Raw genomic sequence first — 22,776 nt, forward strand, 5'->3', positions numbered from 1 at the left:
AGGGTTTCACCATATTGGCCAGGCTGGTCTTGAACTCCTGACCTCAGGTGATCCCCCTGCCTTGGCCTCCCAAAGTGCTGGGATTATAGTCGTGAGCCACTGTGCCCAGCGGGGCTTGTTGGATTTAGATCCAGTCACATTTCTTCATGGTTGTCAATTATGCCTATCCAGTGCAGTCTCCATAAAATGACCAGGAGGGCAGGGTTTGGGAGCTTCTGAATAGCTGAACACATAGAGGCTCTTGGAGGGTGGCATGCCCAGGGAGGGCATGGAAATTCTGCACACCTTCCTCTGCTTCACTCTAAATCTCTTAATCTGTATCCTCAGTAATAAGCCAGTAAACATGTTTCCCTAACTTTTATGAGCCACTCCAGCAAATTAATCAAACTCGAAGAGGGAGTTCTCAAGGTCCAGACTTGCGACTGCTGTCTGCAGGGGAGGCATTTTTGGGAACTGAGCTCGCAATCTGTGGGATCTAACACTATCTCCATGTAGATAGTGGTAGAATTAAATGGGAGGACATCCAGCTGATGTCCACAATAAAACTGGCTACTTGTTTGTTGGTGGGGAAATATCCCCACATATTATGGGGTCACAGAAGTCTCCTGTATTGATTGTTAAAGTGTGAGAACAGAGAAAAAACGATTTGAGAGTTTTTTGTAGCAAAGATTTACCTTAAAAATTACTAGGACCTTAGAAGCCTTCCTCATGCCCATTTCCAGTCACTACTCTCCTCTCTCCCAAAGGTAGGAGAGTAGTGACTGCATAGTCTCCTGATACTGAACTTTTTTTTTTTTTTTTTTTTAACCGATACTGAACTTTTTATTAAATGCAATTATGCTCTTTCTGATCTGGCTTTTTGCATTCAGCACAGTATATGGTATTAGGTTGGTGCAAAAGTAATTGCAGTTGTTGATATTACTTTTAAATAAATGGCAAAACTACAATTACTTTTGCACCAACCTATAGTTCTAATTGTTCACAAATATGCCCATTTTTGTATTCTCTATTTTTTCTATTTTAGTTAAGTGGATGGTTGAAGTTGCTGTGCTTTGATAATTAGTGACATTGCATACTTTTTAATTTGCTTATAGTCTTGTTCAAGTCTTTTGTTGGGTTATTTTTTTCTTTTCTTTTTTTTTCTTTGCCTTTTTCTCTATTGAGTTGTCTATCTTACTGGTTTGCAAGAATTCCTTGTATGTTCTGGTTATTGGATCTCTGTTGGATAAATGCTTTACAGATTCTAATTTGAATTTGAGTTTTCTTTTCACTCTTGATGTTTTTCAATGAGTAGAGTTTTCTTTTTTTTTTGGTCTTACTATAATTTCTCGATTTATGATTGTGCTTTTTATATCATGTCTAACAAATCTCTCCCTATTCTAGGGTCAAGCTTTATTATTATATTTTTACCTCTGTGGGGTAGTTTTGGTTTACATTCTGTAACATAGTTTTTGGCCACTAAGTTTTATCTATATTAGTCTCTAAGATACAACACTGTTATTTTTCAAGGTTCAACAGAGTTTGGAAAAGATTTCTAAACTGGAGCAGGAAAAAGAACATTGGATGTTGGAAGCACAATTAGCCAAAATCAAGCTAGAAAAAGAAAACCAGCGAATTGCAGATAAGCTGAAGAATACAAGTAGTGGCCAGCTGGTTGGGCTGGCCCAGGAAAATGCTGCCGTGTCAAATGCTGCTGGCCAGGATGAAGCCACAGCTAAAGCTGTGTCCGAGCCCATTCAGAGCACCAGTCTAGTAAGTGTCTTCTTGGTTGCCCTCAGTTTTCTTTTTAAAATGCTGATTGGTAAGGATCTAATATTCAACATTAACCATTGTCTTAGTTCATTCAGGCTGCTATATCAAAATACCATAAACTGAGCATCTTGTAAACCACAGAAATTTATTTCTCACAGTTCTTGAGGCTGGGAAGTTCAAGATTCAGGTGCTGGGAGATTCACTGTCTGGTTAGGGTCTGTTTCCTGGTTCATAGACAGCAGCCTGTGTGAGATTGTAGGTACTGTCATAACTCCGTTTTATAATTGAGGAAACCAAGGATCAAAGAGAAATAACTCACATGAAGTCACACACTTGATAAGTGATGTGATGTCTCATCCCATCCTTGCCCTCTTAACCAAGATAGCCTTGTGTCTTACCCATGTCAGAAAACAGATTAGCCAACATAAACTCATTTGTTAGCCAGGTGTGGTAGCCCACACCTGTTGTCCCAGCTACTCCGGAGGCTGAAGCAGGAGGATCTTTTGAGCCCAGGAGTCTAAGGCTGCAGTGAGCTATTATTGTACCACTATACTCCAGCCTGGACAACAGAGTGAGGCCTTGACTCTAAAAACAAAAAACAAAAATAAAAATCAAATAAACTCGTTTGCTTACTGCTTGCCTTACTGAGGTGCTGGAATTGGTAACACTGGCATATATATATTTTTTATAAATTAATAAAAATTTTTAAACGTGGATTGCTTCATGAATTTTCATGTCATCCTTGAGCAGGGGCCGTGCAAATTTCCATATCGTCCCAATTTTAGTACATGGGCTGCTGAAGCAAGCACAATGCTGGTATATTTGAGTTGTTAATGTCAATTGCTGAAAGTTTAGAATTATCTTTTTATTTGAACATTTTCAGTGGAAAGCCCTATTCTTACATATGTAAGTGAAAACAATTTCTAGGGACATGAAAAATCTTTAGTACTGAACACTATTGGGCCATGAGTGATAATGACCTTAGTTGGGTTTGGTGACTTTAGAAGTTGCTATTTAAATCAACTAGTTAGTGTAGGGGTGGAGAGGACCTGATACCTTCCCTCTCCATCATAAGGGTCACAGCCAGCACTCCTATAACAAAAGACAGGTTAACTACCAACAACAGATTTCTGCCAAAAATAACCTGGAGTCTTGCCTTGCACACTGCGCAACAGAAATAAAAAGAGATGGAGTTTTCTGCTTTCCTTGATGTTTCTACTTTTCAGCCTTTCTTTTAACCCCTATGTCCTTTAAGTGACCTTAAGGGAACTAAGTGTGTGACTGTGTATGTGTGTGTGTCTTTGTGTCTTTTCTGTCTTCTTCCTCTTGGGTGCTGGGAGCAAGTCTGTGCTCATTTCAGTGTTAATTGATTAACAGAGGAAGCTCATCTTACCGGGAGATTACTTTGGTTCAAACACTTTGAGGCAGAGGAGGTAACCTCAGATAGAAACTTATTTCTAACTCTGTAACATTTCAAGAGTAAAATGCTTGTAATTTTTAGCAAGATCTCTAGTATTATAATGTGAATATTCAGCCGTCTATTATATATTATAAAAAAAGACAACAATAACCTTAAAGTAAAAGCACAAAACAATACACATTTCTGTTTTTTGCTGGAATTGAAAAGCATTGCTTAAATTAATAAAATTTTTAAACATATATTTTAAGTATAAAAATGACATTATCCTGAATAATCAAGCCACCAATGTTATCATTTTTTTCTACTAAATTTCATATACAGTTGAGATTGTACTACATAAAATTTCAAATCTTTTAGCATAATGTGAAAATATAAACCTCCTGTTATGAGAAACTTAGTATAAACTTACTGATTTCATAGTATTCCGTATCTCTCATACCTTAGTTTACCTATGATTAGACATTGGTGACAACTTTTAAATAATGTCTCATTTTTATGTATAAGATTATTTCTGCATGTTAAATGATTACCTCAGGATGTATTCTCAGGGTTGGAATTACTACATCAGAAGGCATGAATATTTTCAAATTCCTTGATCTTTATTACCAAATTATTTTTTAAAAGGACTGTATCAGTTTATACTCTTGTTAGTATCATATGAGAAAATGTTGAAGTAATCTGTGTTAAGAGTTTTCCTTGCATTGCTGGGCGTGGCGGCTGACGCCTGTAATCCAAGCACTTTAGGAGGCCAAGGCAGGTGGATCACGAGGTCAGGAATTCGAAAACAGCCTGGCCAACATGGTGAAACCCCATCTCTACTGAAGAGTAAAAAGAAAAAAAAATTAGCTGGGCGTGGTGGTGGGCACCTGTAATTCCAGCTACTCAGGAGGCTGAGGTAGGAGAATTGCTTGAACCCAGGAGGCGGAGGTTGCAGTGAGCTGAGACTGTACCATTGCACTCCAGCCAGGGAGACAGGGCGAGACTCTGTCTCAAAAAAAAAAAAAAAAAAAAAAAGTAAAAAGTTTTCCTTGCATTTAAACAATACCGTTCCTTTGAAGGACTTGGTGCTGTACCACATTTTCAGATCATAACCCGGGAGTAAGGGGGTAAAGATGAGCAGGTGAAATAGATGTTTCCTTGCAGTTTATTTTTATAAACTACAGTCATATTTGAATATGTAAAATTAAATGACTGGAGTATTATTCCAAGCATTTTTTAACTAAAAGAGAGTAATTGCTACTTCTGCTTCATTGAGTAGAAAAATTTTGGCTCTTATCGAAGACTCTTACAGCCAGGTGGGCATAACATTCATTAGTACACATTCAGTTTATATACTCTCAGTGTTAAGAACAATACTCCAGAGAATACTATTTATAAAGAATACATTAAAACTGTCTGTTGACTGGGCATGGTGGCTCTTACCTGTAATCCCAGCACTTTGGGAGGCTGAGGTGGGCGGATCAGGAGGTCAGGAGTTCAAGACTAGCCTGGCTAACATGGTGAAACCCACCTCTGCTAAAGTTACAAAAAATTAGCTGGGCGTGGTGGCATGCGCCTGTAATCCCAGCTACTTGGGAGGCTGAGGCAGGAGAATTGCTTGAACCTGGGAGGTGGAGGTTGCAGTGAGCCTAGATCACACCATTGCACTCCAGCCTGGGCAAACAGGGTGAGACTCTGTCTCAAAAGAAACAAAAAAACAAAAAAAAAAAACTGTTCATTGAGTATAATCTATTATTTACAGAATCCATTAGTTTCCTTGTCATTGTACCCAAGCACATGCCCCTCCACCTTGAACAATAACCAGAATTAAGTAATCATGACCATCTGTTTTTGAAATCTTAAACTATAGAAACAAACTTTTAAAAAATCTAGCAGCACCCAAGCACGGTGACTCATGCCTGTAATCTCAGCTACTCAGGAGGCTGGAGATGGAGGATCTCTTGAGCCCAGGAATTCGATGCTGCTGATTGTACCAATGTAATGCAGCCTGGGTGACAGAGGGAGACCTGTGTCTGAAAAAAATTAGAAAAAAATCTAGCAGCATTTTAATGTGTTTATTTTTTTTTATTTTTTTTTTTTTTGAGACGGAGTCTGGCTCTGTCGCCCAGGCTGGAGTGCAGTGGCCGGATCTCAGCTCACTGCAAGCTCCGCCTCCCGGGTTCACGCCATTCTCCTGCCTCAGCCTCCAGAGTAGCTGGGACTACAGGCGCCCGCCACCTCGCCCGGCTAGTTTTTTGTATTTTTTAGTAGAGACGGGGTTTCACCGGGTTAGCCAGGATGGTCTCGATCTCCTGACCTCGTGATCCGCCCGTCTCGGCCTCCCAAAGTGCTGGGATTACAGGCTTGAGCCACCGCGCCCGGCCCATTTTAATGTGTTTAAAATTACATTTTTGTTTTCATTAATTTACATCTAAAATTTATACTTACTCATGTCATAATAACATTATATCAAAAGTGTATTTATTTCTTCTGTCTCCCTTTGAGCTTTCAACCAGAGTGTTTATTATTTGCATTTTCTGTTTCGAATGTTTAATTATTATAGTCACTGTAAAACTGTCTTTACCCCTTCTTGGCTACTGGTTTGGAAATAGGCGTAGAAATGGCAAGCTGTGGTTAAAAGCTGATCTCCTCTCTCCTGGGTGATTTGTTGGGTTTCAGTGAGAATGGCTAATCAGCATTTTGATAGAAGATTTAGTGATGATCATTACTGGTTACTGCCTCATGGCAGAAATAGTAAATGCAGTTAGCTATCTTCATGTCCTTGTAGTAAGAGACAGTCCGAGGATGATCTTCTAGTACTGTACCCTCAATGCTCTGTAAAACGGTATGAACGGAGAGGAGAAAATATTACAAGTGTTTGACCTACTGTGCTTGAAATGTACACATTCTGTTCTAAAAGATTTTTTCCCTTATGTTCTAGATTGGCACTTTAACCAGGACATCGGACAGTGAGGTAACGTGTGCTTGTCATCATGTTGTTTGTTAGTAAATATCTGGCAGCATGTTTGTCGACAAAGTCCTGTAAAAGCCGTCTTTGTCCAATTGTTGTTGTTGTTTTCTGACACTTCTAGCAAATGTGGAGCCAGTGTTTTCCACCTTCATTGATGGATCCATGTACCTTTTCTCTGGTTCTGTTTTGACAGTCACCAACAAATTATAGCCTGTTTTTATAGTTGCCTTGTTGACTGACTTGCCATGGAGATTTGACAAGGTGTGGCTCCTGCTTGGGTCTTCATTCGCTGGCATGCTACATGAGGCTGAGAGCTGTGTTAGTCCTCGCAGTGGGCAGCCAGGAAAGCAGGGCTTAGCAAGGGCTATCCAGGGCCTTGACTAAGTACAATGTACTTGGTAGCTGTTTCCTGCCCTCAAAGCAAGTGAACCCAGGTCAGATTTGGCCTGTCGGATAGGTTTGCACTTTTGAATTTTGAAATAATCTAAGATGTAACCCTGTCTGTCTGTCTGTCTGTCTGTCTATCTGTCTGTCTGTCTGTCTATCTATCTATCTATCTATCTATCTATCTAGAGACAGAGTCTCATTCTATCGCCCATGCTGAAGTGCAGTGGCATGATCTCAGCTCATTGCAACCTCTGCCTCCGGGTTCAAGTGATTCTCCTGCCTGAGCCTCCCAGGTAGCTGGGACTTCAGGCGCATGTCACCACACCCAGCTAATTTTTGTACTTTTAGTAGAGACAGGATTTCGCCGTATTGGCCAGGCTGGTCTCAAACTCCTGAGTTCAGGTGATCCACCTGCCTCAGCCTCCAAAAGTGCTGGAATTATAGATGTGAGCCACTGTGCCCAGCTGCTTTAAGATGTAACTTTATAAATAACTGTTAAATAAGCACCAAAGTCATCCAACTGACCACTCAGTATGGCAAACTGGTTAATATAGTTCAAGTAAGCTTGTAGATTCTTTGGTTTCTGTATTTATTCTTGTAATATAGATAATCATGAACTTCTGTGTGTGTTTTTAAACTAAACTCAACAGGGTGTCATTGTTTGAGTAACTAGTAGAAATACCAGTCTGGGACAAAGGCCACAAACTCTTCAATATAGAAATAGTTTAATTTATTAGTATGTTTACAAGTGTTAGTGTTGTCTTAAGATAATTTTGGAGAAAACAAGAATGTTTGATTTTAGTGGTTCCAATAAATATGCCCCTTTCCTCTGCCCTCTTGCAGTTGGAGGAGGGCATAGGAGTCAGACAGATGGACATTTTGAAAGTCAGGTTTGTGTTTCGCCGGGCGCAGTGGCTCACGCCTGTAATCCCAGCACTTTGGGAGGCCGAGGCAGGTGGATCACGAAGTCAAGCGATCGAGACCATCCTGGCCAACATAGTGAAACCCTGTCTCTACTAAAAATACAAAAATTAGCTGGGCATGGTGGCGCGTGCCCGTAATCCCAGCTACTTGGGAGACTGAGGCAGGAGAATCGCTTGAACCCGAGAGGCGGAAGTTGCAGTGAGCCGAGATCATGCCATTGCACTCCAGCCTGGCGACAGAGTGAGACTCCGTCTCAAAAAAAAAAGAAAGTCAGGTTTGTGGCTAATAAAAGCTGGATGGAGGGGCATGGTTCCAGTGGGCTTCTCAGTACTTTAGTTCTGTTCTCTTGAAGCCATAACTTCATTCTGAAATAGAAAGGATGCTAAATAAAATAAATTTGAAATATACACTTCGCTGCTATGTCTGAAGTTTCTTTGAGGGGTAGGAGAACAGTGATTCCTCATCAAACTTCAAGTGAAAATGTACAAAATGTCTTTTTTTTTTTTCTGGAAATGCTTCATCTCACTGGTACTTGTTTATTTATGTGTATTTGTGTTCTATTTAGGTTCCAGATGTGGAATCTCGTGAAGACTTAATTAAAAATCACTACATGGCAAGGATAGTGGAACTTACGTCTCAGTTGCAGCTGGCTGACAGTAAGTCAGTGCATTTTTATGCTGAGGTGAGTGTAGATTTAGATTGGTGGTTTTTTGCAGGAATTAGATCACTGTCCTGTTTTCCTACTACTCACTGTAAGAGAGAAGTCAGTTTCCCAAGTAGTTGGGACCACAGGCATGTACCACCACACCTGGCTAATTTTTTGTATTTTTAGTAGAGACGGGGTTTCACCATGTTAGCCAGGGATGGTCTCGATCTCCTGACCTTGTGATCCGCTGGCCTCGGCCTCCCAAAGTGCTGTGATTACAGGCGTGAGCGGAGTTAATATTGACTAGTCTGTATACCAACTAAAAATCTCTATTTCAATAAATATAAGACTGATTTGAGCCAGGCGCCGTGGCTCAAGCCTGTAATCCCAGCACTTTGGGAGGCCGAGGCAGGCGGATCATGAGGTCAGGAGATCGAGACCATCCTGGCTAACACGGTGAAACCCCACCTCTACTAAAAATACAAAAAATTAGCCGGGTGTGGTGGTGGGCTCCTGTAGTCCCAGCTACTCGGGAGGCTAAGGCAGGAGAATGGTGTGAACCTGGGAGGCAGAGCTTGCAGTGAGCCGAGATCATGCCACTGCACTCCAGCCTGGGCGACAGAGCAAGACTCCATCTCAAAAAAAAAAAAGCCCCCGCCTCCTGGGTTCAAGTGATTGTCCTGCCTCAGCCTCCTGAGTAGCTGGGATTACAGGCACCCGCCATCATGCCTGGCTAATTTTTGTATTTTTTTAGTGTTGGGGTTTCACCATGTTGGCCAGGCTGGTCTTGAACTCCTGACCTCAGGTGATCTGCCTGACTCAGCCTCCTGAAGTGCTGGGATTACAGACATGAGCCACCACCCCCGGCCAAGACTCTGCCTTTAAAAAAAAAAAAAAAAAAAAAAAAAAGTTATTCCACTATGCAATATCATCTATAAAATTGTACACAATTAATAGAATTGAGGGGGGAAATGAAGATAGAAAGTAGAGATACCAAGGAGTAGGAAACAAATGGTAAGATAGAATGGATGCTGCTCAACGTGAAAGAATGCCTTCAAGGTCTCTGACTTGAAACTTTCTATTGAAAGGTCAGTTATGGATAGCAGATAGATAATTATAATGCTTAAAGTTGTTAAATAAATTGAAAAAGAAAGGAGAAACTCTTTATTGAGACCTGACTTTTTGATTTTCTTTTATACTAGAGTTGAAGAGGTTGATAGGAGGCCAGTTGCTAAAAGTGAAGAGGGGCTTTGCATCTATTTCCTGCTAAAATAAGTCATGTGCTTAGCTCAGTGTTGTTCACAAGCAGCCATCGCATACATGTTTGATAAGCTGATCAGTAGTGACAGCTTGTTGGAATGCAGGAAAGCGGGAGGACAGCAAACTGAATGACTAGCAGTAGAAATGCTGAATCACTAAGCCAGCAGTCCAGCAGGCGTGGATCCTCATTGTTTGATTCTGAGTTAGTGTCTCAGACTCGATTGTCCTTTTCACAAGGACCTGTGCCTTGCATGTCTGTCTTCCTCTTCGTCAGGTTCATTGCTGAGCACAGAGTAGATGTTTGGTTAGTAGGAGGCAGTTGATTTGGTTGGCTGAACTGCCCTGAAATTTTGTGAGAAATGAAATGAGTAACTGAGGAATTTTTTTAGGCTGTTTTATTTCCAAGAGATTTGGTTATTTTAGTAAATATCTTCTGTGCAACTGTGATTCAAGAATTTTTAAATTGTCCTACTTTTTCCTTATTGGTAAACAGGAAGTGGTGACCTCCCCGCCCCCCCACATGACTTTACTGCTCTGAGAGCCTTATGATGACATAGCATTTGCTTGTGTCTCAACAGATCCTCCTTGTCAGTAACCTTATCAGAAAGTTTAGTGAACCTTTTAATCTCATACCCTCTTTGAACAATATTGTGAAATAGGATTTTTCTTTTATCGTTTTGATCTGCACACTCTCTGGATAGAGTTGGTTTGGTAGAACCCCTAAAGAAAGCAGCCTGGAATTTTTGCAATCTTGTGCTCATTTTCTCCCTTGGAAGTAGTGCATAATAAAAGTAAAGCTTTTATTGCTCCTATAATGTGGTCTCTAATGAAGGACTTTTAAAACACAAGAAAAGTACCTTAGGATCCGTAGTGCATGGTCAGGAGCTCCTGATAATTTTTGTAATAATCACTTTTCTTTTTATCTAGTATAAATATAAATGAATCCTAGATAAATGTAGAAAGTTCTTATGTAAAGAACGGGTGCTGTGGCTCACACCTGTAATCCCAGCACTTCAGGAGGCTGAGGTGGGCAGATCACTTGAGGTCAGGGGTTTGAGACCAGCCTGGACAACATAGTGAAACCCGTCTCTACTAAAAATATAAAACTTAGCCGGGTGTGGTGGTGCATGCCTGTAATCCCACCTACTTGGGAAGCTGAGGCAGGAGGATCACATGAACCCAGGAGGTGGAGGTTGCAGTGAGCCAAGATCATGCCACTGCACCCCAGCCTGGGCAACGGAGTGAGACTCCGTCTCAAAAAAAAAGAAAAAAGAAAGTTCTTATGTATTATATATAACCACTGGTCATCAGGCTAGAGCGAAGAAAAAAACATTGATCTTAAGGTGGTAGACTTTTTTCTCCTTACTGAAATGACAAAGGTGGGGGCCAGTTCTTTCTTACGTGTACTCTAATGTGTGATACAATGCCTATAGGTATTCAACAGATTATTTGTGGAATGCATGAGTAACTTTGCCTTTGGGAAGTGTTTTTAACAACCTTTCCTGAAGCACATTTAGTTTTAGAAAATGCTCCCTTAGTAATGGAATGTTTTCTGATTTTACAGTGCCGAGCACTCTCTAAAAGACTGGCCTTGGCTGAAAAGTCTAAGGAAGCATTGACAGAAGAAATGAAACTTGCCAGTCAGAACATCAGCAGACTTCAGGTGAGTTAAGTGTTACCTAAACGGTTTTAATGTGTTTTCATTCAAAGTTCTTTGGTAGCAAAGCAGCATTTCTTTTCCAAAGGCATTTGATCTCTAGATATGCTTTTTAAAATAATCACTGTATTTCTAATTTATTAAAAATAACATCTTATGTTAGACAGAAAGTAGTTGTATTGTTTCTCTGACTTGATTCTAATTTTAAATCATTTTATAGTCAGCATTTGCTTAAATAATACTTATTTACCCCGAATCTTTCCTTCCTTGTACATACCCGTCATGGTGAGCTGTAGGCTTGTTCTGTACATATTACTCTGTTCCTTTTCTTTCCTGTGTCATAAAACGGATCTAAACTAAAGGGTGGGGCTATAATATATTCTCTTTTACTCACTGCCTGGTTTTAAATCTTTGTTTTCAGAAAGCCTCTGTTAATGAAAACATGATGCCAGGCAAGGAAAAAACACAGCACTACAGCAACACCCACTTCCTCTTTGCTTCAGATTCGTTTATCAGATTAATTAGGCACACAGGATTAGATTTTAGGCAGCAGAAGAGAGCATGAGAGATGGGAAGAGAGATGAAGGGTGCTTCTTTCAGGGACGGTGCTGCCGGGAGGGCTGTAGGCCATTGAGGCGTAGGATGGAGGCAGTGTGTTGTAGGCCTCACCTATGGCTCAGCAAAACCTAAGGAAATTTGGAAAGATAATGATGGCTTTTCTTATAATTTTATACCTGGCATAGAAAGAAACCCTTAAATTTTTGCAAAGAAATTATGAACATATTTTGAAGACTGAGAAAAACGTTTTCCCATTTCTTTTAACTTTGTTCTCTTGTTAGGCCTGTGCCTTAACCTTCATGTTAATTGATTAGATAGACCATCTTGATAGGTTGCTTTTCCAATTAAAAGAATTTTTTAAAAAATTGATGTAAATAGTTGTACATGTTTTGGGGGGATGTGGTATTTTGATTATTATGATACCTTTGTACAATGTGTAATGATCAAGTCAGGGTAATTTGGATGTCCAGCACCTCAAACATTTACCTTTGTGTTGGGAACATAACAATTCTTCTTTTGTAGCTATTTTGAAATACACAGTAAATTATTGGGAAACTATAATTTCCCTGTTCAATTTTTCTTTTGTGAATTAAAAAAGCTTCAGAGTGGTATGACTAGTGGGATGTTGATTTTTCTCTTTTTCTTTGCTATTTAGGATGAACTGACAACTACCAAGAGGAGTTACGAGGATCAGTTAAGTATGATGAGTGACCACCTGTGCAGCATGAATGAGACATTATCTAAGCAGAGAGAAGAGATTGACACACTAAAGATGTCCAGTAAGGTATGTGAGGTGAGGTGAGGTAGTCTCTCTGTAATATAATATTTAATATGAGGCATTTTATTGTCATGCATTTCAGGAGCAAGAGGACATAAGATTTAAAGTGTAAAGGCCAGGTGCAGTGGCTGAAGCCTGTAATCCCAGCACTTTGGGAGGCTGAGGTGGGAGGATCCCTTGAGGCCAGGAGTTCGAGAGCGGAGTGGGCAATATAGTGATACTTCATCTCTATAAAAAAAATGAAAAAATTAGCCAAGCATGAGGGTCTGCGCCTATAGTCCCAGCTACTTGGGAGGCTGAGGTGGGAAGATTGCTTGAACCTAGGAGTTTGAGGTTACAGCAAGCTATGATTGTGCCACGGCACTCCAGCCTGTACAACAGAGTGAGACTCTGTCTCTAAAAAAGAAAAAAAAAAGTATCTATAAATAATTTTCTTTAATATCATTTGTCCTTTTTTCCAGAAGTATTAATTGTCTTTGGCTGAGTTAAAAGCTGAGAAAGTCTGGCCTCTAAGGCTTTAATACTGTATCAGCTGCTTTTTGGCATTTTTGGCATTTCTCCTACTGTTGCATAAGAGTTAGGGGGACTCACAAAATGCTTGAAGAAAGGGATTGCTCTTCATTTATGTAAGACCTGAAATGGTACTGTTGAAGAGTAAACTTGAGAAAATTTATTCTCATAAATATTCATATAACCTTGGAATGTCTTACCCTTTTAACTAGATTTCCTTTGATTTCCTTTCCCATAATCCCTCTGCTTGCCCAGACTGAGAGAGTAGATGTTGGGTAGTAAGTTTAGGCTGAAATGCAGATCCACATACCGTGTCCATATTACTGTAACAATGTATATACCATTTTGCCATGAAAGGTAAACTTTGGGAGGCCAGGGGCTCCCTCAGTTGGCATAATCTCATGTGCTTAGCCCATTTTCATAACAATATTATACCACCACCAGCTGGGATTTACCATCTCCAGCCTGCACTCTTTGAGATCTGCTGCCACCCCTTTTTGATTCAGCAGGCGTTTATTGAGTTCCTGCTGTGTACACTGGGGAGAAATAGAGATGGAGAAACCATGGCTTTATTTTAGCATCTGCTATTGGTGTAAGGACAGGATTTTGTTCATTTAGGGTCTTGGAAAATATATCATGTTAATGCATTGGAATCTGCATTATATGATTTTGTTTATCAACATAGTTTCTTGATATCCATTGATTGTGCTGCTTTGGAGGCTGTCTCTGATGCTTTTCTGGCTGTTTCTGTGATTATTGTTACCACCCAGTATGGTTCTCATTATGGTTCTCCAGTTACTTGTGGTTCAGGAAACTTGAGCTTGGGGGTAAGGGAGTTGGGGGGCTGGTCCTTTTAAGGAAGCCTCCCTTAACCTTTTGGTTTCTTGATATTCCATATTCCAGCAGAGCAATATCTAATTCACAAGTTACATTCTTAGTAGTGGTAGAAAACACACATTGAAGAGGTAGTGTTTTGGGTTTTCTCGTGGTATATATAATTTGTGTTAGTGTAGTAGTATGAGAAAGTCTGTTTCAGCACCTAAAATTTGAAAAGAAGTAGCAATAATTTTTGAAAACTTTTCAATATCTGGAACTTCAGAAGTATTTGGTTTTGAATTGAGAGGGGTACATGTTGAGTACAGCAAACCTCATTGTCCTGAAGGTAATTGGATTGCAGCTACTTCAGAAGTTAGGGAATTTTCAAGTTTCCTCTGACTTTTTTTTTTTTTTTCTTTGATGGAGTCTCGCTTTGTCACCCAGGCTGGAGTGCAGTGGCGAGACCTTGGCTCACTGCAACCTCCACCTCCCAGGTTCAAGAGTTTTTCCCACCTCAGCCTCCCTACTGGGACTACAGGCATGCACCACCACACCCGGCTAACTTTTTTTGTATTTTTTTAACAGTTTCACCATGTTGCTCAGGCTGGTCTCAGACTCCCATGCCCAAGTGATCTACCGGCTGCAGCTTCCCAAAGTGCTGGGATTACAGGCGTGAACCACTGCACACAGCTTCTTAGAGCTTGTTGATAAAATACCAGCCATTAATAAAACTCTAAGAGACCTTTCTTCAGTTTGAATTGATATCATTAACCTGTCTTTGATCATTCTGTAATCCTATATTTTGCTTTTCCCCCGTTTAGTAATTTACATTACTGTAGCATCATCTTATGGCTGACATTGTCTCCATTGGATACTAAGTAAACACCCTCAACCATTTGTTTGCTATGATCTTGCTCTTAATGTTTGTATTCTGCAAGCATTTCTTCCATGAAGAAAACGTGTTTATGCCTAAGAGTTAAATACAGGCATTTAATTAAAATGTATTCCCAAGAAGGGAGCCTCTCCAGAAAGAAGAAAAATTACACAAAACTAGAAAATTCAAATCTCCATATTTGAGGAAGTGGAGTAAGTTGTCTTCCATGATTTGTTCTCAGCCAGTATCCAAGCTGACTTTTGACAGATAATCCGTGCCATTTGGGTGTTAGTTGGCACATATTCAGAGTTCTTACCTATTAAGACCTTTAAAAGGTGTTTATTTAAACAATGACGAGACATGTTTAGGCTAACTTTTTTTATTCAGCTTCTTGAAATCTTAGACTCTCTTGTCTTTGGAACAAAATGAATGTTTGTAGTTTTGATAAATCCAAGATAGTAGCTTTCTTTTCTCTCTTTATTTCCTGTCCTCAGCCCCGAGAGGGATAGGGTCTGTAGAAGCAGAGAGGAGAGAGAGTATAACAAACTGCTTTGTGATTATTGAATATAAATTAATGCAAGGTTATCAGCTATTCTCCCATTTGGAAGTGTTCCAAAGTGAAATATAGCTTTCAGACAGCTTGGTTTAGAAACTATGTGAGTTATTTTTTTTTAATGTTTGTGTTCTTATTATTGATATTTTTCTTTGCACAGGGGAATTCTAAAAAGAACAAGAGTCGATAGTTTTCAAATAGCTGGTTGGCGACTGTTCTTTCCAGACCTGCTCCTGCTGCACAGAGCTGCGGGGCTGAGACCACGTCCATGCTGGCTGCCTTCAGGAAGCTGAAGTATTGTCGGACCTAGTAAACTAGTCAGTGTTGGAAATGGCCTTGAAATATTTAAAACATACTTGTAACCAATGAGGCAAATACAGAAGTTGATGTCGGCAGTAATTGGAAAACAATACATATATCATGGATATTGTAGGTTTCCTTATGCTGTTTTTACTGTGCACTTTTTAAAATTAGGTTTTAATTTCAGTATGTAAGAACAACAAATATTTTGTATACTTTCAAACTCAATTATATGGTAATTGATTTGGTATCTATGGAATAGATATATGTTTCTGGAAAAAAAATGCTTAAATTGTCAAACTGTCATTACTTCTTACTATAGTTGAAGGCATTCTCCAGATTCTTTTTAAAAGATTTGTTCATATTTCCCCCTCTCTCTCTCTTTCTTTCTGTCTCTCTGTTTCTCTCCTTTCTCTCTGAGGGGGAGGGAGCCCTGCAAACTTCAGATCCTGTGGGTTTAGTATCATTATCTTCAGCTCTTTGATACCCTGTGTTAGAGTCATAGCTAAAGGAAGTTCATGTCAATAAATTCATACTTATATCACACTTTCAGTCTCTCTATGAAAATTTGATAAAGGAAACTGAACCCTATTAAAGTTGGCTTTTACAAAACATATCAAATACCAACCGACTTAGGTGTAATCCTCTGATTCCTCAAATTGGAATAATTCTACAGTTAATCCTTTAGGAAGGCTGTTGAGTTTTGCCTTGAAAGCTACTTAAAACCACACTTCAAGCAAAAAGCCTGAGCCCTTAGGGCTCCTCTTGGCTTATATCATAAACATTGTGTTGTATCAGTGTCAGGAGTGGCTCTGCCAGCACTCTCCACTCCTACTCCCAAGGCCCTAAATAGATTACTCCTTTCTGAACTGCTTACACAGGCCCATTTCACCCATGTCCAGGTCTCTACATTAGCTGAGGGGTTCCTGAAACCCCCTTCTCCTTACCTCTCCACCTGTGGCACCATCTTTCTTGAGGCTACTCTCTAGACAGTTGCGAGTCACCCTCTAAAATGTTTTATTCCGGAGTTTACCTGAGAGCCCATCACCGGCTTCCCTCTGTGCTCAGCACAAAAGCCAACTCCTTGGCCTCTGCCCGAAGTCCTCAGCAGCCCGCCATGCAGAGAGACTCTGGTTATTAGGCCCAGTCCTCACAGTGAAAGCATTCGGATCCTGAGTTGGGGAATCTCTGGGTTGGTTCAGTTCCATTTTTCCCAGCCCTTCATGTCCCTAGCCTACTTGCCCTTTCTCTTTTCTCTGCCCTGTGCATTGTTAGTTTCTATCAACTCAGCCAGCTGTTTTCACTGCAGCTGTATGTAGACCCCCAAACACTGTGAGGGAAACATCAAAGAGCCCTGCTGGGCCTGGCACAGTGGCTCACACATGTAATCCCAGCACTTTGGGAGGCTGAGGCAGGTAGATCACTTGAGGCCAGGAGTTCAAAACCAGCTTGGTCAACATGGTGAAACCCCATCTCTACTAAGACTACAAAACATTAGCCAGGTATGGTGGCATGTGCCTGTAATGCCAGCTGCTTAGGAGACTGAGGCAGGAGAATCACTTGAACCCAGGAGATGGAGGTTGCAGTGAGCCGAGATAGCGCCAGTGCACTCCAGCCTCAGTGACAGAGTGAGTGAGACTCTGTCTTAAAAAAAAAAAAGAAGAAAAAAGAGCCATCCTGATTAGCTCTGTCAAGAACTTAGGGTTTCGAGCCCCCGCCAGCCTTTCATTGTTCCAGGACAGTCCTTGGGGTATTTTTAGTCCATTTTTATTCCGAATTTCAATAATGGCTACACCACTTCTCTCCTTAAGGACTGCCCCCTTCAGTCTTAGGATCTGTACCATCTGTACCATCAAAATCACTTCTCAACTGCTCCACTGCTTTGCATATTTACCCATGCTTCCCATTCTCCCCTGCTTCAGAGGCGGAAGCGTCTCTGCTACCCTTAAAGCTAGGGTATTTCTGATGCTCTGAATGCCATGCTTTTTGTAGTGCTTGTTTTTTCACTTTTAGATCTTCAGTGTCTCACTCTACTGATTTTCTCTCCCTCAGCTTCCAAATAGACCGAACTTACCCCATACTTTTTTTTATTAATTGAATTTTTTTGAGACAGGGTCACCCTCCGTCACCCAGGCTGGAGTGCAGTGGCGTGATCACAGCTCACTGCAGCCCCAACCCCCTGAGCTCAAGCAATCTTCCTGCCTCAGCCTCCCAAGTACCTAGGACTACAGGCATGTGCCACCATTGATACAGTTTGCTGACAGATTTATCTAAGATTGCAACTCCTTTCCCCCGCACTTCTATTACTTTTCTCTGCTTTATTTTACTCCTTAGTACTTATAATCTAACATATGATATATTTTGCTTGTGTATCTTATTTATAACCTGTTTCTCCCACTAGATGCAGCTTCAAGAAGTCAGGTGTTTTTGTCTTGCTGCGTTCCCTGTGCTTAGAACACTGTCTGGCAGCAGTGAATATTTGTTGAATGAATGTTGATTGGACGGGATGTGGGGTGTGAGCGGAAGAGAGGAGTCAAAGATGAAGCCAAAGGCTTTGGCCTGAACAAACTTGACTGAGCATGAGGATTGAGGGAGGAGCAAGTAGCTTCCACCTGCTTGTAATGGAAGCCAGAGACCTGGAATCACTTTTGATTCCTCTTCACCTCACACATCTCATTGGTCATCTTATTGAATCTTCCTGTCTTTGCAGTGCCACTCACTTCTGGTCTCTCCTTATTCAGCACCTTAAATTGAGCCCTGTTTACCAGTTGTCTTCCTGTACTCCAGTCCTTCCACCCCTTCTGCCAGGCCATCTTTCTTTCTTTCTTTCTTTGAGATGGAGTTTCACTCTTGTTGACCAGGCTAGAGTGCAGTGGCGCAATCTCAGCTCACTGCAACCTCCGCCTCCCAGGTTCAAGCAATTCTCCTGCCTCAGCCTCCCAAGTAGCTGGAATTACAGGCTCCTGCCACCATGCCTGGGTAATTTTTGTATTTTTAGTAGAGATGGGGTTTCATCATGTTGACCAGACTGGTCTCGAACTCCTGACCTCAGTTGATCCACCTGCCTCGGCCTCCCAAAGTGCTGGGATTACAGGTGTGAGCCACCGCACCTGACTAGGCCATCTTTCTCAAACATATCTCTGCCATAGCCATTCTCCAGATGGAAAGCCTTCACAATGGCTCCTTGTTGTCTGCTGGGCAAAGTCTAGTAGTAGTGTGTATGTGACACTTACTTAGCTTACTTTCTCCTCATTCTCTTCCATATACACAGTGTACCCTCCCTCTACTTTTACTGCTTACAGTAAAAACTCTCAGACCTCTGGATCAGGAAAGTTTCATGTCTCCTGGGCAATGAGCCTGTTTTTCCCTCAGACACAATGTGAATCTTGGGATTGTTTCCCTAGTTGCCTTGGTGGCTGAGAGTTGTATCTCCCACCATCTGTGACAGCTGTCAGAGTTCCCAGACCAGACACCTCCATTGTCTTGCATGGTGTGTGGCCCTATAGGTTCTGAGGCAGTGCTTGTGGACTGCTTGGCCATTTTGTAGGGGACTGTTCCCCTGGGAGCTTTCCTAGGGCTGAGGGATAGGGCAGGACTGTAGAGGGCACAGTTGGATCCCTGGCAAAATTGTGCTCTGCTGACTTAACTTAGGTCTTTGCTCTCTTGGCAGTCACCTCCCAAAGCATATAATAACCACTGTTTATTAATCACTTACCATAAGTTGGGCATAGGTCTGACTTGACATGTATTACTTCATTTAGACTTCCCAGCAAGCATATCTCATACATACTATTACTATGCCCAGTTTACAGATAGAAAGCCAAGGCTTAGAGGGACTAAGCAACTTTTCCACAGTCACACAGTACCTGTTGGAGCCAGGATTCAAACCCAGCCTAGCCTGACTCAGCTTGGATTATTCACTACTGTGCTATGAGCCTTTTAAATTGGGGGTTTTCAACTCCTTCAGGTTCTGTATATTTGGAAGACAAAATACTAAATTTTGGCGGGGTGTAGTGGCTCATGCCTGTAATCCCAGCACTTTCGGAGGCTGGGTCAGGAGGATCACTTGAACCCAGGAGTTTGAGACCAGCCTGGGTAACATAGTGAGACCTCATCTCTACAAAAGTTTTTTAAAAATTAGCTGGGGGTGTTGGTGCACAACTGTAGTCTCAGCTACACGGGGGGCTGAGGCAGGAGGATTTTTTGAGCCCAGGAAGTCAAGGCTGCAGTGAGCCATGTTCACACCAGTGCACTCCATCCTGAGTGACAGAGCAAGACCCTGTCTCAAAAAAAAAAAAAAAAAAAAAAAAAGGAAAAAACCTACATTTCTTAGCAACTCCAGCAGTGTTTCATTCAACATCCCCTTTCTACATCTTCACTAAGTGCCCCTGTGCCTCCTTTCAGTCAGCTTTTAGTGAACTTCTTGGGCTAATTTAAAGTCCCTGGCATATGGTTTGCCTTTGACATAATTTTTTCCCCTGATCCCTCATTTTTATGTACATATTCCTTGTTACACCAGCCTTGCTGAACACCAGATTCTGCATTTTATATATTTATGCCATGATGCCATCCCTTCATTCTGGTCCTCTTTCTGTGTAAATGTCCTTGTTGTTACTGTTTTATTATGGGAATTTTCTAACATGCACAAAAATAGACTCATATAAGCCCTATGTCCCCATCACTCCTTATGAACATTTTGCCAATCTTGTTTTTTCTTTTTTCCACACTTCTTTTTTTCTGCAGTATTTTAAGGCCATTCTCGGACACTGGGTCATTTCGTCTGTAAATACTTGAGTTCTGCGGGTGTTTGTAAAGATGGGAGCCTGTCTTACCCATGTCACCATTCATTTGGCAAGTGGGTGCCGAGTGCCTGCTGTGTGCTCAGTGCTGAGCAGACTGTGGCATGCACACCAGACGTGCTGACTGCCCTTGAGAAGCGCTTACAGCCTGTTTTTAGTGAGACAAGGGAGTGAACACGCAAATTATAATCATGAACTCATTTGTTCACCCTGTCCTGGGATTATCTCAGAGCACCAAGGAAGAGATAATACATGGTGGCTTTTTGACAGGGCACCGTGGCTCACACCTGTAATCCCAGAACTTCGGCAGGCAAAGGCAGGCGGAGCACCTGGTCAAGAGTTCGAGACCAGCTTGACCAATATGGTGAAACCCTGTCTTTACTAAAAATACAAAAATTTGCCCAGAGTGGTGGCCACCTGTAGTCCCAACTACTCAGTGGGCTGTGACAGGAGAATTGCTTGAACCTGGGAGACAGAGGTTGCAGTGAGTTGAAATCATGCCACTGCACTCCAGCCTGGGCGACAGAGTGAGACTCCATCTCAAAAAAAAAAAAACAAAAAATGGAGGCTTTTCTTTTTAAAGTAGTATCTGTATAAATGTGTGTGTGTGTGTGTGTGTGTGTGTATTTTTGTTCTTCTTGTTTTGACAGGGACTCACTCTGTTGCCCTGGCTGGAGTTCAATGGCACCATATCTGGTGGTACCCCCACCTCCTGGGTTCAAGTGATTCTCGTGCCTCAGCTTCCTAAGTGGCTGGGATTACAGGTGCCTACCACCACGCCTGGCTAATTTTTGTATTTTTAGTAGAGATGGAGTTTCACCATGTTGGCCAGGCTGGTCTCAAACTCGCGACCTCAGGTGATCCACCCGCTTCGACCTCCCAAAGTACTGGGATTACAGGCGTGAGCCGCTGCACCCAGCCTGTATCTGTATTTTTAATTAAGTTTTGAACTTAGTTTGTATTAGGCTGTTCTTAAACAGTTATTACTAAGATAAAATAAGGCAAACAAACAAAATAGACCCCTGATCCTCCTGCCATTTCATGTTCCCCACAGAAAAACCTCTTCCATTCACTATTTTGTTATCTATATTTCCAAATGGCATGCTACCTTTGCTCTTCTTGTTAGGCATTATTAATTGAATTTACAGTTGGAAGATGAGTATTTGTTTCATCTGCCTCCCCTTTGCATCACTCACATACACATACATACACTCACTGTTTAAACTAGTTACATTGACATTTGGGTCTAGCCCTGTGGCTCATGTCTGTACTCCTAGGTACTTAGGAGGCTGAGGGGGGATGATTGCCTGAGCCCAGGAGTTCGAAGGCTGCAGTGAGCCGTGATTGTCCTACTGCATTCTAGCCTGTGCAACAGAGTGAGACCCAGTCTCTCAAAAAATAAAACTAAAGGCCGGGCATGGTGGCTCATACCTGTAATCCCAGCACTTTGGGAGGCGGAGATGGGCAGATCACTTGAAGTCAGGAGCTCAAGACCAGCCTGGCCAACATAGTGAAACCCCGTCTCTACTAAAAATACAAAAATTATTTGGGCATGGTAGCGTGTGTCTGTAATCCCAGCTATTTGGGAGACTGAGGCAGGAAAATCACCTGAACCTGGGAGGCGGAGGTTGCAGTGGGTCAAGATTGCGCCACTACACTCCAGCCTGGGCAACAGAGCGAGATTCCGTCTCAAAACAAAAAGCCAAAAACATTTGGACTGGGTCAGTATTCAGCATGTACTCCATTATGACTATTCAAATACTGGTGATAGCTGAGTCATGTAATTTACTGTGATTAGTTTTCCTTTCTTGTACAACTGTTTTCCCTGGAGTCTTTTTTAAAAAAATTACTCACAATGTTTTCTATGGTACTTATCACTAGTTTATTCCTAACTTCTCTCCCGGGTGTATAATGCTCCTCGCAGTGTGGTCAAAGTCAGTTGGGTGTTCAGCCAACTTCCATCTTCAGGAATTCTCTCCCAGAACCATCTGACTTGCTCCAGACTGTCTCATTTGATCTCTGGGATGGCAGCACTGCTGTTGTCTTGGGATCTGCCTTCCTCAATATCCTGGGCATCAAGTGCCTCTCATCCTTAAAACAACCCTTTCTCAACTCCATAAGCCCTTCTAGTGACTGCCCTGACCCTCTACTTGTGTTCACAGCCCACCTCTTGAACAAATTCTCTCTCTCTCTTGTCTGGGCCTCTTGTGGCATGGAAAGTGAAAGAGGAGATCAGCCAGGCGTGGTGGCTTATGCCTGTAATCCCAGCACTTTGGGAGGCCGAGGCAGGTGGATCACCTGAGGTCAGGAGTTTGAGACCAGCCTGGCCAACATGTTGAAACCCCATCTCTACTAAAAATACAAAAAATTAGCCTGGCATAGTGGCGGGGACCTGTAGTCCTAGCTACTCAGGAGGCTGAGACAGGAGAATTGCTTGAACCTGGGAGGTGGAGGTTACAGTGAGCCAGGATCGCACCATTGCACTCCAGCCTGGGCAAAAGAGTGAAACTCCGTCTCAAAAAAACCCAAAAACAAGAGGCTGGGTGCGGTGGCTTATGCCTGTAATCCCAGCACTTTGGGAGGCTGAGGCAG

The 22,776-nt window shown here is 41.7% G+C and overlaps 1 protein-coding gene and 1 non-coding gene across 5 annotated transcripts in view; one reads left to right on the top strand and one right to left on the bottom strand.

Moving 5' to 3' along the window:
- PPP1R21 (protein phosphatase 1 regulatory subunit 21) overlaps nucleotides 1–15,931 on the top strand; it is a 70,817-nt gene extending 54,886 nt beyond the window's left edge. For 2 of the 4 annotated variants that reach the window (XM_025354856.1, XM_025354852.1), the window contains exons 17-22: nucleotides 1,510–1,752; nucleotides 6,093–6,125; nucleotides 7,999–8,115; nucleotides 10,904–11,002; nucleotides 12,210–12,338; nucleotides 15,246–15,931. In XM_025354856.1, coding sequence (XP_025210641.1) covers nucleotides 1,510–1,752; nucleotides 6,093–6,125; nucleotides 7,999–8,115; nucleotides 10,904–11,002; nucleotides 12,210–12,338; nucleotides 15,246–15,275 — 651 coding nt within the window. In that variant the 3' untranslated portion in view covers nucleotides 15,276–15,931. The remainder of the gene's footprint in view (nucleotides 1–1,509; nucleotides 1,753–6,092; nucleotides 6,126–7,998; nucleotides 8,116–10,903; nucleotides 11,003–12,209; nucleotides 12,339–15,245) is intronic. The other 2 variants (XM_025354854.1, XM_025354855.1) reach the window with 1 other exon arrangement.
- Nucleotides 2,458–2,561, bottom strand: LOC112605441. Its single transcript, XR_003115432.1, has one exon. It is a non-coding gene; the product is annotated as a U6 spliceosomal RNA (small nuclear RNA).
- Nucleotides 15,932–22,776: the final 6,845 nt, after the last annotated feature.

Source organism: Theropithecus gelada, chromosome 13 (assembly GCF_003255815.1).
Source record: "Theropithecus gelada isolate Dixy chromosome 13, Tgel_1.0, whole genome shotgun sequence".
Classification (NCBI taxonomy): domain Eukaryota; kingdom Metazoa; phylum Chordata; class Mammalia; order Primates; family Cercopithecidae; genus Theropithecus; species Theropithecus gelada.